This window comes from Monodelphis domestica, chromosome 2, assembly GCF_027887165.1.
Source record: "Monodelphis domestica isolate mMonDom1 chromosome 2, mMonDom1.pri, whole genome shotgun sequence".
NCBI lineage: Eukaryota > Metazoa > Chordata > Mammalia > Didelphimorphia > Didelphidae > Monodelphis > Monodelphis domestica.
The window spans coordinates 72,310,441-72,323,531 of NC_077228.1; the positions used below are offsets into that span (position 1 = coordinate 72,310,441).

Below are 13,091 nucleotides of genomic sequence, written 5' to 3' on the forward strand. Positions count from 1 at the left end.
TGCAAATGATCCCCAAATTTATGTCATGAGCTCAATCTTTCTCTTGAGTACCCACTGGATATTTAAAACAGAATGTCCTGGGTGTCCCGAATGTTCAAAACAGATCCATTATCTTTCCCCTTGAATCTAATCTATTATTCCAAATGTCTCTCTTACATTTAAGAGTACCACTATCCTTTTGGTCCCCCACTCCTCATTCTATGTGTCTAATCAGTGGCCAAATCTTATCATTACCTCCACAATATTCCTCACATCTCTCCTCTTCCTCTAGTCACATGGCCACTACCCTAATTCTTTCCCTTATCCTCTATCACCTTGGCTATTACCTTCTTATTTATCTTTCTGCCCCAAGTTTCTTCCCATCTAATCCAAATTGATTTTCCTAAAGTGGGTTAGTAGATATGTTACTCCCCTGAATACCAAATTCCAAAAAAAAGCTCCCTGTTGACTTTAGGATCAAAGAGAAACTTTCCTGTTTTAGATTTCATGCCTTTTATCACCTGGTCCAATGTCCCTTGCAAATCTTATTATTTTTCATTCTCCTTCCCCTACTCCATAGTTTAGCCAAAGTGACTTTCTTACTGTTTCTCACCAACTATAGTGCATCTCTCAAATCTACACAGACTTACTCATTCATCCTTAAATGAACTATCTTATAGCTGCCTTTTGGAATCTCAGGCTGCCTTCAAAACTCTACTCAAGTAATAGCTTTTACTTGAAGCTTTTCTTGATCTCCCCAGATGCAACTGGGTTCCTCTTTCAAAAAATAGTTTAGATTTATGGTGTAAAGCCTTATGCATCTACATGTTGCTTTCTCCGATTGACCTTTGAAGACAGACACTTTCATTTGTATCTCTGCAGTGTCACCTCCTATGTTTGGTGCATCATCAATAAATACTTGTTGACTGAAGATTGATTGAGTGACTATAAGTATCCTCATCCATAAAATGGAGACAATAATACTTCAGTTTCTTTCTCATTGGTTTGTTGTGGGGAAAGAACTTTGGAAATTATAAAATGCCTTAAAATGTGAACAATTATTATGACTAAGTGGTCCATGCAGGAGATAGAACTTGTTCTCTCATGTAAAGGTTGTGTTAAAACCTGGAAACTTGCAGTGGGTCACTGGTTAAGTGACTTGCTTAGGATTGCCAGTTAGTAAGTGTCTGAGATCTTGAACTCAGGTCTGAGAAACCTACTGCTTCATGATTATAAGTTTCAAATTCTTTCAGATAATAGCACCTTATGAAGTCAAGAGAGCAGTCTTGATAAGAAAGGTATTCTTTTATAACCATACTGTTCTAGAAGAATTTTTTCCAAGTTCTGACCTTCTGTCACCAGCAATGAGAGTATATACTTCCTATAGAAAAGTGATGTAAATTTGGAAATGATGGGACAGAATCCACTCAGAGTATGAGCAGAGTATTCTGAGTAGGAAACAGTTAAAGAAAGAACAATGCTCAGTTATAAATAAAATGAGTATGAACCAATTTTGAGAACCTAGGCTACAACATTGGAATAGAAAACACTTCTGTGCCTTCTTAGGATCCTCAAATACATTCCTAGCTTAAGGATGGGGAGAAAGACAGACAGACAGACAGACAGATTGATGGTATATAGATATATACATCTCTCTATATATATAATTACATATATAAATAGAATTATATAGGTATATACACAACTATATGTATTTCCAGTTCTCTAAACCTAGATTATTATTGTCACTTTATTCTATGCAAACTCAATCAATGTCACTGGGTCACCTGATTCCTTTTAGTGGTGGCAGAACAGGAATTACTGAAGTGGTTCACTAGGCTTCTTTTGATAGTATTTTTGTATTTAAGACAGTTGCTTAATTTTAAGCTTTCAAAAAAATGTATAAGGTGGTGAGAAATGACAATCAATGACATTTTACATATTAGGAAAGTGCCAATTGGTGTATTTAAAAAAATTTTTTTCAGTGATGACACATTAATTGTTTTCTGCTCTAACTTCCTTGTACTCCCTGAGAAAGCGGGCAGTCAGGTAAGAAGGAAGGAAGGAAGGAAGGAAGGAAGGAAGGAAGGAAGGAAGGAAGGAAGGAAGGAAGGAAGGAAGGAAAAAGGATCATTGTGTTTTGACTATAGAAGCACAGTTATACAAAATATTTATCATGTCAAATAAATCACTAAATATCATCTGATCCAAATTTCTTTGAGGTCAGATGAGGGAACATACTCAGAGAGTTCAAGCAATTTACTGACTGAGCCAGGATTTGAACCCAGGTGGAAGAATTCCAAATTCCAAATTTCATCTACTATACCAGGTTGCCTCATCAATCAACAAATTAAATGGTATTTATTAAGCAACAATTATATGATATTGTGCAAGGAAGTATATTTTTAAAATGATAAAAAAGGTCTCTGCTTTCAATAAGCTTGCATTTTTACTGGGCTATCATCATTATTCTCATAGTCATTGGATTACTATGGTAGCTTTTAGTTGGAACATAAAATTCAGGGAAAGTTCAGGTAATAAGATCTTAGAGCTTATCACCTTTTTTTTTGCTAATATGTCATGATTTTAAGGTTCCACCTACTCTGAGTTTGTTGTCCTCATGTAAATAAGTAGAATCTTTCCACAGGACGCTTCAGCAACAGTGTGACTGTGGGTGTTGTTTTGTGTCTTTCCAGCAAGCTTCTGAAGATACAATGCCTGGAGAGTGGAAATTGGGAGCAAGGTAGCTGCATTCCAGTAGTATGTGAATCCCCATCTCCTATCTTTGAAGGCATGTATACCTGTACCAATGGCTTCAAGCTTGGTAGCCAGTGTGTGCTCAACTGTAACCTGGTCAGTCAAAGGGTAAGGAAAACCACTTGGATTTCATTTAGGGTAAGGCCATGTCCAAACCATTTTGGGCAATGAAAATATGGAGGAGAAGTTCTCTGGAGGATTGGCAGAATGTTTAACTTTGGGGATATGGTTTACTAAAATTATGTGTTAAGTTTTCAGACAAGCCAAAGCAGAAGTTGTCATTTTTGTGACAACTTAGTAAATTTAGTTCTTTGATTCATTGAGTATCTAAACTATTTCAAATGGATAGCAACAAAAGGAGTTGGAGTAGTGGTGGTGCTTCTATCTGAAGTATCATGAAGACTTACCCTGCATGACTAAGGACTCATATATCTATATGCACACACATGTAGTATCTTTGTGTTGTGCAACCTTTTTCCAGTTGTGTCTGACTATTCATGATCCCATTCGAGGGTTTTCTTAGCAAAGATCTGGAGTGCTTTGCCATTTTCTTCTCCAGCTTATTTTATAGATGAGGAAACTGAGGCAAACAGGGTTAAGTACCTTGCCCAAAGTCACCCAGCTGATAAGTGTCTTAGGTCAGATTTGAACTCAGGAAGAGAAGTCTTTCTAACTTCAGATCCAGCACTCTATCCACTATCACCTAATTGCTCTCTCTATATGTCTGTATTTATATTTGTGTATATAAACATATACACTTGCATGTATATACATATACAAATGCACATCTCTTGATTACATGGGTTGATGAGGATATGATTGGGGATGTAGATGGTAAACAATAACCCTAGAGCAACTATCTATAATATGGAAATAAGTTTTGATCAAGGACACATGCAAAACCCAGTGGAATTGCTCGTTGGCTACAGGGGAGAGATGGGAGGGAAAGAACATGGATCTTGTACCCATGGAATAATATTCTAAATTAATTAATTAAATAACATTTTCAAAATTAAAAAAAAACAAATGCACATCTATTTATGTATATGTATTATATATTTTTCTGCATAAAATAAGTCTGAATAATCAAGCAAACAAGTCCCACAGCAGAGCTAAAAGTGTGGTGTTTCCCTTCCAACAATTTGGCCCAAAGATTCAGAAGGCAAAAATCACAGTCTTATCACGCCTGTATGGTTGAAGTCAGTTTTATTTTAGAAACTCTTGAAGTACTGAACACTTAGGTGGGGGAAAGGGGGGAACGATGTCGGCTAGCTGGAAAAAGTAAAAAGCACTACTTCTTTCTTGGTCCAGATCCTCCCCACCCTCAGTACCCAGAGCTCTCAGTCTCTTCAGAGTGAACCCCACAGAATACAAATGAAGAGAATATGTCAGGTCACCAGAGACCAGCAAGGCAGAAATAGCCCATTTAGGGCTGCCAGGTTGCCAGAATGAGTGAGGTAGCTGGGGCTAGGTGCAATTCTGAAATGCTGCCCCTTTCAGGGCTGAGAGATCCATGCTCTCCATCCAGTTGTTGATTCTGTAGAGGTAGCAGCCAGGAAGAGAGACTTGGCCAACATTTATCAGGATAAAAAAGGAGATAGATTTGGCCAGATCAGAGGTCATGCTGTGTGTGAGACTATGCAAGCAGGGAGAGATGAGAGACTCATTTTAAGATGAAAGAGCAGAAAAATGGCAAGAAGTAGACTTCATGGCCTAAGCCATTGAGCCAATTTTGCAGATGTGTGCTATTGGTTACAGGGGAGATCAGGTTAATGTGGATGGATCAATACCAAAAAAATCCTTGGTGTCTCCCTCCTCATTATTATATATTTTATTTATTTGTTTATTGATTTATCTTAGTACTAAATTTTCCCTCAGTAGCATATAAGATCCTAGAGGGCAGGAAATATTTCTTTTTAGTTTTCTACCCCCAGAGTCTCGCACAATGTCTTGTACTTGATAGAAACTTGATAATCACTTGTTGAGAAAATGAATGAATAAATAAAAGCAGGAGTCACTCTCTTTACCTATGACAGCTTTGTGATGAATGAATGAATAATGCATTTATTGAGAGTTTACTATGTGTGAAAATATGAGTGTTCTCATATCCCTATTCAAAAGAAGCCTGCAATTATAATTAAATTTCAAGGTAAAAATGGGCTTGCACCTATTCCTTTCACATAGGAAAGATAAAGATTTATCACAGTTTTTATAAATAGTCAGATGAACTGGTACTTTGTCTGAGTTACTTGCAGCCACTTAATCTGTCCACTCCTTTCCTCATTCTCAATGAATTCATCAAATTAAATTTGGAATTGGTATATGTGTGTGTGAAGAGTTTTTAATAATACAAATCTTTGGTATCTTTTTGCCTTCCAGATGCCCATAACTTGCACTAAAGAAGGATTATGGACAGAAGAGTTCAAGTTATGTGATAACCTTCAGGGGGAATGTCCACCACCTCCAGAGCTCAATTTTGTGGAGTACAAGTGTGAACAGGGATATGGAATTGGTAAGGATGGGAAGAAATGCTGCCTTAAAAATTCTGCCTTAAAAATAATAATAAAAGTTGTTTTTTTTACTCTTTTATTAGGGCTGGCTGAGTCTGGGATAAGATCAGCTGCTTTCCCCAAGGATTTGATTGAAAGGCATGATGATTCTTAGCCGCTTCAGTAAAAAAGAAATTTATGATGAAATTGTTTTCTTTTTATTCTTCTGCACACACATAAAGTTGTTTGGGCTCCTTGGAATTTTGCATCATGTCTGGTCATGTTACCAAACTTGAGCCACGTGGCTGACAGTGGCTTCTGAGTAAGGATTTGTGTTTCCAGTGACAAGAGAAAGCAGACACAGTTGATAATGCCTATTAAAAGTGTTCCTCCATGCTTTCTGCCATGGTTACTGGAGCAGAGAGTTCTTGGAGGGACTGTTTGATAAAACAACTCTTGTGCTCCTCTTCAGCTGTCTTTCTCTTCAGGAGATTGAGGGTTGGAGCCTGTGGGCAACCTCTTATTCGAGTCATTGCAATTAAAGTCTTGTTCAGCCAAGTCTGATTTATAGAGATGTTGGAAAGCCCAGATGGCCTTGAGTCAGAAACATGTTGGCTGCAACTGGACCCTTTAGCAAAGGGATGAAGTCTTTGGGAAACACATTGAGATTCTACTAGGCCAAGAGGCAATCTGTAGAAACCGTTCTATTCTCTACTAAATCATTAGGCTGTGCAGAAATTCTGAGTTAGTATTAATTAAGCACCTCACATGTGCAATGTATTTTCTAAGCTCTGGTTTACGGAAAGTATTTCAGGGTCCTCTGGCTTTGGGGCCATAACTTTCAAGTTAGCCTCTTCCCCGTGATGGTGGATGGCTATGTGCATAGGAATGCTGCAAAAGAAGGGACATTGTCTAATGACAATTTTAGAACAATGATAATCAGACCACAGTTCTCAGACTACTTGGGGTGGCTCTCTTATACCTATAGTCTACAAATTCTTACAGTCTCTTAAGTGCTTTACAAAAATATTATACTGATTTAATTCTAGGAGAACATATAGTAGCCATGCAGCTCTTTTGGGTTGAATAAATTGCAAATATGGATCTAGAATCATAGGAGACTATAAATCCCTCTAAACAGAAAAATGGGACAACCCTCAAAGAATCTGATTTATCATTGCATAGAATTTTAGAAAAGAAATGCATTCATCCTATAATATGTTAATTGGCATCTTGGGGAAGATGGAGGAAGATAACATGAATTACAAAATGTCAGAAACTAATTGTTAAAAATTGTATTATATGTAATATGGAAAAAAACTAAAATTAAATTAATAAAAAAGAAAAGCACTGGAACCCAGGCACCAGCAAGTACCATGGAGTTTCTTTTTCTTTCTTTTTTTTGAGTCTAACTCATTTTGAGTTCCTCATCTCTTTCTTTCTTGGAGTCATCCCCTTCCACACCTCCTCTGTCCATCTTCCTTCTTAAAGCTCACAGGTTTCTTGGTTGCTGCCAAAAAGCTATTCTATGTATGCAACTGGAGGCTTCAGCAGTTTTATTCAGGTTTCTTGTGATCCCAGATCTCTGGGTCACTAACTTCATTCCAACCAGTGGAATTCAAAGGCAGCAGCTGCTAGATGAAAATAAAATGATTGATGCTTTTGACCTCTAGGAGTTCCTATGAATATGAAAATGTGGTGGCCCATAGGGTTGACATATGTATCAAAGACATATTTCACTAAATTTTGACTTGGAAGTGTTCTTGCAAAACTAGAAGTCATTGCTTCCAAGATGCAAAACAGGTATGAGATTGGAGGAAATTTGGGGGCATAGTGTGAATTACCTGATAGTGTATTGTGCATTACTTTTCCCCCAGGTGCCATGTGTATACCATCCTGTATAATCCCCCCTAGTGATCCAGTTATGCTGCCTGAAAACATCACTACTGACACCATGGAACATTGGATGGAACCTACCAAGATACAGGTAAGCAGAGTTTTTGTTATTATTTAGGAATGAACATGCCAAATTCTTTCAAAGCCTGTAGAATTTTTTTAATTCAAAGATATTTTATTTTCCCAATTACACATAAAATAATTTTCAACTTATGTTTTACAAAATTATAAAATCTAAACAATCTCCTTCCTTCCTCACACTCAGAGATGGGGTCCATACATATATTATCAAAAACCTGCAGAATTTTAAAGAAATCTGAAACTGAGAGATCTTCAGAGGATTTTGAAATGAAATAATGAGCAGTGATAGCCTTTATGTGGAAGGTTTTAGTTCTAATGGAGGACAAAAGAAAGTTCAATGGATAGAAGACTTGCAATAGGGAAGACTTGAGTTTGAATTCTGCCTCAGATATCTAGTATCTGGATAACCCTAGAAAAGTCACTTCTTTATAAAATGAAGAGACTGGACTTGATGGCTCAATGTTTCTTCCAACTTTTTTTTTAAACCCTTACTTTCTGTCTTGGAATCAATACTGTCTATTGGTTCCAAGGCAGAAGAGTGGTAAGGACTAGGCAATGGTGGTTAAGTGACTGGCCCAGGGTCACAAAGCTAGGAAGTGTCTGAGGTCAAATTTGAACCTAGGACCTTCCGTGTCTAGGCCTGGCTCTCAATCCACTGAGCTACCCAGCTGGCCCCTCTTCCAAATTTAAATTGAAGATAACAGAAAAGAGAAGAGAGAGTTATAATTAAAATGGTTGAGGTTGTAAACTGTAGTGAGTAAAATGGTGGAAGATATAAATTATAGTAGATATAAGAGTGGGTGAGTAAATTTGTGACTGCAGAAAATATGTTTCACTACAGTGTCTTGGTTTTTTAATCAAATATAAGGTGGTCGCCAGGGAATATATTCCCAATCATGAATATACCCAAGTCAACTGGGTTTTAAAGAGATTTTAATTAATAATACAATGCAGAATTAAAGAAAAAGAGAAAGAGTAAGAAAGGAATAAGTATGAAGGGCCTTAAGCCAACATGGCCTAGACCTGAGTCTTAAGAGAGAGAAATCAGTCAGTCAGTCTTTTATCACCCACCACAAGGTCTGTCTAAGCAAGGATTCTAGTGACATCAGGCCAGCTCCATCTCAGCTGACTTCACCAGAGAGAGTTCCAGCCAGAGTCCTCCTCAAAGAGAGATCCAGCCAGAGACTGTTTCAAAAGGCCTCTCTCAAGAGCCTCCAGAGGGACAGAGTCCCCTCAGAGGAGCTCCAGCGAGACCTCCTTAGAGATTGTCCTCCAAGAGATTTCCTTCTCAAGAGCCTCTCCTCAAAAGCTTGTCCAAAAGGATTCTCCAAAAGGATTTTTCATAAGAGCTCTTCCTCAAAAGGATTTTTTTCTTATATAGGGGTTTTTCTCCTATGTCACCTCCCCTAAGTTCTTCCATCTACCAATCACAGTAGGTGTTTTCTAAAGTACAGCCCATTACTGCTGGGTCAACTAATCCCTTAGTATGTTTGAACCAGAAAAACTTCTGAATAAGTTTTCACCTCTTTGCTCCTGGCAAGTTTACAAGTTGCCTGACCTTTGATAGGTACTTAGCACCCCTTTGTATTACTTCTAAAAATAGGCATGGCTTAAAGAACATTTTGCCTCACTATAAGTATGGGCCCAAGTACCCTCATTGTTTAGCAAGGAGTTTTTTTCCCTAAAGCAGTCTTAAGTATGGGTGGAGCAGAGGTCCTCCCATTTCTGATCCTGGCGAGTTCTCACAGTCAAAATGGGGAATGTTCCCAGTAGGGAACTGTTCCAATTGAGAATTCCCCGATGGAGAAATTTTTAACATTCACAAGTCTGAGAAATTTCAAGATTTACAAGAGGAAGACTTTCTTAATACAAAGGGAAAATAAATTGATATGCATCATTAAGGAAACACTGTTAGCCTCCTGGGACTGTGGCATTGTGTCTACTCCCTCTTTCTAAAAAGCCCCATTGCCTTGGACTGAGGCATGTGATCCAACTGTTTTTAGTCCTGGTGAAATCTGATTTTTAAGGAGAGTAGCATCTTTTCACATGTTCTTCAATCTGCTAATCCCCAACCGAGCACACTAGACACAGATTTCTTATAGTTTAGGATTTGGGGTATAACATAATATAAATAAATAAAAATACATATGATATATAATATTCATACATTTATGTAATATAAAATATATATGAAAACAGCATAAATAAATATACAAAATATATAAATTACAAATAAGATTTTCAGTGTTAATGGAATTCTATATGGGACAGATGCTTTATTCTAATATTTTATTTTATAATATTTTATACTTTATGCTAAATACTTAAAAGTACAACACACATTGAGAAAGTAGATTCAAACAAGATGCTGTGTCAAGGAAGCTTATCCCCTCCCCTTCCTGAGTAACTTTACCTGTCCATCAAACCTTCCTGACATACCAGTTGCGCCAGGGTTTCATTGGTGTACATTCTGTACATCAATAAAAGTTAAGGTTTGGGGGACAATGCGGGGAGAATGATGAGAGAAATCAGGAGAATCATGAGGAGAAGAGACAGTGCAGGCAGGTGAGGGGGAATGAGGAAGAGACTGGCAGGCCACCATGTGGTCAGGTTACTTGTAGGTACATTGTCTATCTTTCCAGTAGACTTTATTAAAAATATATATATGGGTAGAAATATTTATTTTAATTATTATAATTCAATATTGTGATGTATCTACTGTTATAATCTGTTAGAAAATTACCAGTTAAACCTTTTTAGAACATAAAACAGTGTGTAGAACTATTGGTTCCACATTGTCTTCCTCAAATGAGGGCTTCTCTTATCTATGGTCATCTTTTTCTAAGAGAAAATTCCCTTTGCCATAAGTCAGCTTAATCCAATGGACCGAGGACCTCTAAAACTCTTGAATCTGCAAGGTTTCTTCCAAGCCTGGTCACATCTACATAGAGACTGAGTCTTAGTCACTTACTCAGGAAAGAAACACAATGTGTAAATGACAGCTGGTGAATCAGGTAGAGGCTCATTTAGAGAAGTCTTCTTACTCTAGCTGCCATATAAGAATGGTTTTCATATACCATATTGGTTGCCATTTAAGAATGTTTATAAGCCCATCATCAGCCTCTTACTGGAAATGTTTGAATTCCATAATGCTCCTTGGATGGCCAAAGGAAAAGAGTGATGAATGGAAGCCCTCTCTCCTTTTACCTAAAGCTTCACCCCTACCCACACACTGTCATGGAATGGGTTAAGAGCAAAGGATCATTCATCAGTTCTTTTAGCTCTGTGGCCAATCCCATCATTCCAAGGTACTAAGCTATTTCAAGTCTATTCCTCCACATGATTAGAAGCAGACAAGCAAGTCATCATCTCTGATATGTCCAGTTGCTGAGTCAGCACACATACTTGGATGGATCAAGAAAAGGCTCTTGTTAGATATATAAATAGTAGAAAGAGGAAAATTGAATGAGGAAGGTTACAATGAAAAGAGACAGAAGAAAGAGATACATCACAGGGAAGACAGACAAAGGATGATAGAAGAAGAAATGTTTTAAAAAATACAGAGAGAAAAGAAAGAACAGAAAACAAGAGAAAGAATAAGTTTTAGGAAGTATTGAAAAGTTAATAATTTTAAACTGATCAGAGATCTGACAACCTATAGTCACCTAGGTGGCACAGTAGATAGAGCTTGACCTGGAGATAGGAAGATCTGAGTGCAAATCTGGCCTCAGATGCTTTCTAGTTATGCGATCCCTATTTAAGTCACTTAACCCTGTTGGCCTCAGTTCTTCATCTGTAAAATGAGCTGGAGAAAGAAATGGCAAACCATTCCAGTGTCTTTAACAAGAAGACCCCAAATGGGGTAATACAACATCAGACATGATCGAAACACATGAACAACAATTCTTGCTTAGGTTGAAAGTAGTGATGTTAGTCACATATGTGAGATTTAAAATAGTGAAGCCCATAAACTGTAGTGAGTTAAAATGGTGGAAGATATAAATTGTGATAGATATAAGAGAGGGTGAGTAAATTTGACCACAGAAAATATGTTTCACTACAGTGTCTTGGTTTTAAATCAAATATAAGGTGGTCATCAGGGAAATATTCCCAATTATTCAAAAAAGCAAGTCAACTGGGTTTTATAGAGATTTTAATTAATACAAATGTGGAATTAAAGAAAAGAGAGAAAGAGAAAAAGAAAGGAAATAAGTATGAAGGGCCTTAAGCCAACATGGTCAAGACCTAAGTCTTAAGAGAGAGAGAGAAATCAGTTAGTCAATCTTTTAACACTCACCACAAGGTCTGTCTAAGCAAGGATTCTAGTGACACCAGGCCAGCATCATCTCAGCTGCTTTCACCAGCTCCCTACTCCATCTGAATGTTTCAGAATGACCTCCAGCTCTTCTCTGAGCTCTTATTTTTAAGGGCAAAATCTCCTATGTCACCTCCCCTAAGTTCTTCCATCTACCAATCACTGTAGATGTTTTCCAAAAGACAGTCCATTTTGAATTCACAGCTGAGTAGATTAATCTCTTTAGTAAGTAAAAAAAAATGCTGCTGTGTCGACTAATTTCATTAAGAGAAAACCTCTGAGTAAGTTTTCGCCTTTTAGGTCTAAGTAGTTTACAAGTTGCCCCACCTTTATAGGCACCTAGCATCCCATTGTATCAATTCCAAAAACAGGCATGGCTCAAAGAGCTCCTTTCCTTTATAAGTATGGTTTTCAAGTACTTTCATTGTTTAGCAAGGAGTTTTCTGTCCTAAAGCAGTCTTAAGTAGGGGTGGAGTAGGGATACATCCATAGCAAGGAGTTTTCACATTCAAGTAGAGTTCTCACAATCTGGTAGGGAATTATTTCAAGTAGGGAATGGAGGATTCCTTAATGTGGAGTAAAATTTTTAACATTCATAAGTCTGTGAAATTTTAAGGTTTACACATACCAGAGAAAGGGCATGGTGTTGCCTTACTAGGCTATGTTGGTAAAGGAAATGCTGGGTAGGCTGTTTCCATGAAGTCCCTGAAAGATTGTAGTCCCTGGAGATGAGGCATGAGGCATGTTTCATTCATTTAAAAAAGAAAAGAAAAAAGTCAGATTAGGATCACTCTGTCCATCTACAAACATTATGACACAAGACTTGTTTCAGGGATTTATAAATCAGAACAGAAATCACATAAGCACTAATATCTGCCATTCATGTTAAAAATCTAGGGAAAATCCCATAAATTTTAGTTCATTCCCTCTCTTCCCTCCTCACTTTTTTTTTACTAACAGTTATTTCTAATGTCAGATGAAAGTAGGTCATTATGGGTACTCTCATTATTGCATTGGATTGGATAAGATTTCTAGTAGGCCAGGATCAAGAATTCTTTTTTTTTTTTTAAATATATTTTATTTGATCATTTCCAAGCATTATTCGTTAAAGACATAGATCATTTTCTTTTCCTCCCCCCCACCCCCCATAGCCGACGCGTAAGTCCACTGGGCATTAGATGTTTTCTTGATTTGAACCCATTGCTTTGTTGATAGTATTTGCATTAGAGTGTTCATTTAGAGTCTCTCCTCTGTCATGTCCCCTCAACCGCTGTATTCTGGCAGTTGCTTTTCCTCGGTGTTTCCACTCCCATAGTTTATCCTTTGCTTATGAATGGTGTTTTTTTCTCCTGGATCCCTGCAAGTTGTTCAGGGACATTACACCGCCACTAATGGAGAAGTCCATTACGTTCGATTATACCACAGTGTATTAGTCTCTGTGTACAATGTTCTCCTGGTTCTGCTCCTCTCGCTCTGCATCACTTCCTGGAGGTTGTTCCAGTCTCCATGGAACTTCTCCACTTTATTATTCCTTTTAGCACAATAGTACTCCATCACCAACATATACCACAGTT

General features: G+C 37.5%; 1 protein-coding gene across 1 annotated transcript in view; it reads left to right on the forward strand.

The window, feature by feature from the left end:
* PAPPA2 (pappalysin 2) overlaps window positions 1-13,091 on the forward strand; it is a 451,060-nt gene that overhangs the window by 358,944 nt on the left and 79,025 nt on the right. Inside the window, exons 18-20 of the mRNA XM_001373611.4 lie at window positions 2,676-2,844; window positions 5,116-5,248; window positions 7,103-7,212. Of these exons, the coding sequence (XP_001373648.2) occupies window positions 2,676-2,844; window positions 5,116-5,248; window positions 7,103-7,212 (412 nt within the window). The remainder of the gene's footprint in view (window positions 1-2,675; window positions 2,845-5,115; window positions 5,249-7,102; window positions 7,213-13,091) is intronic.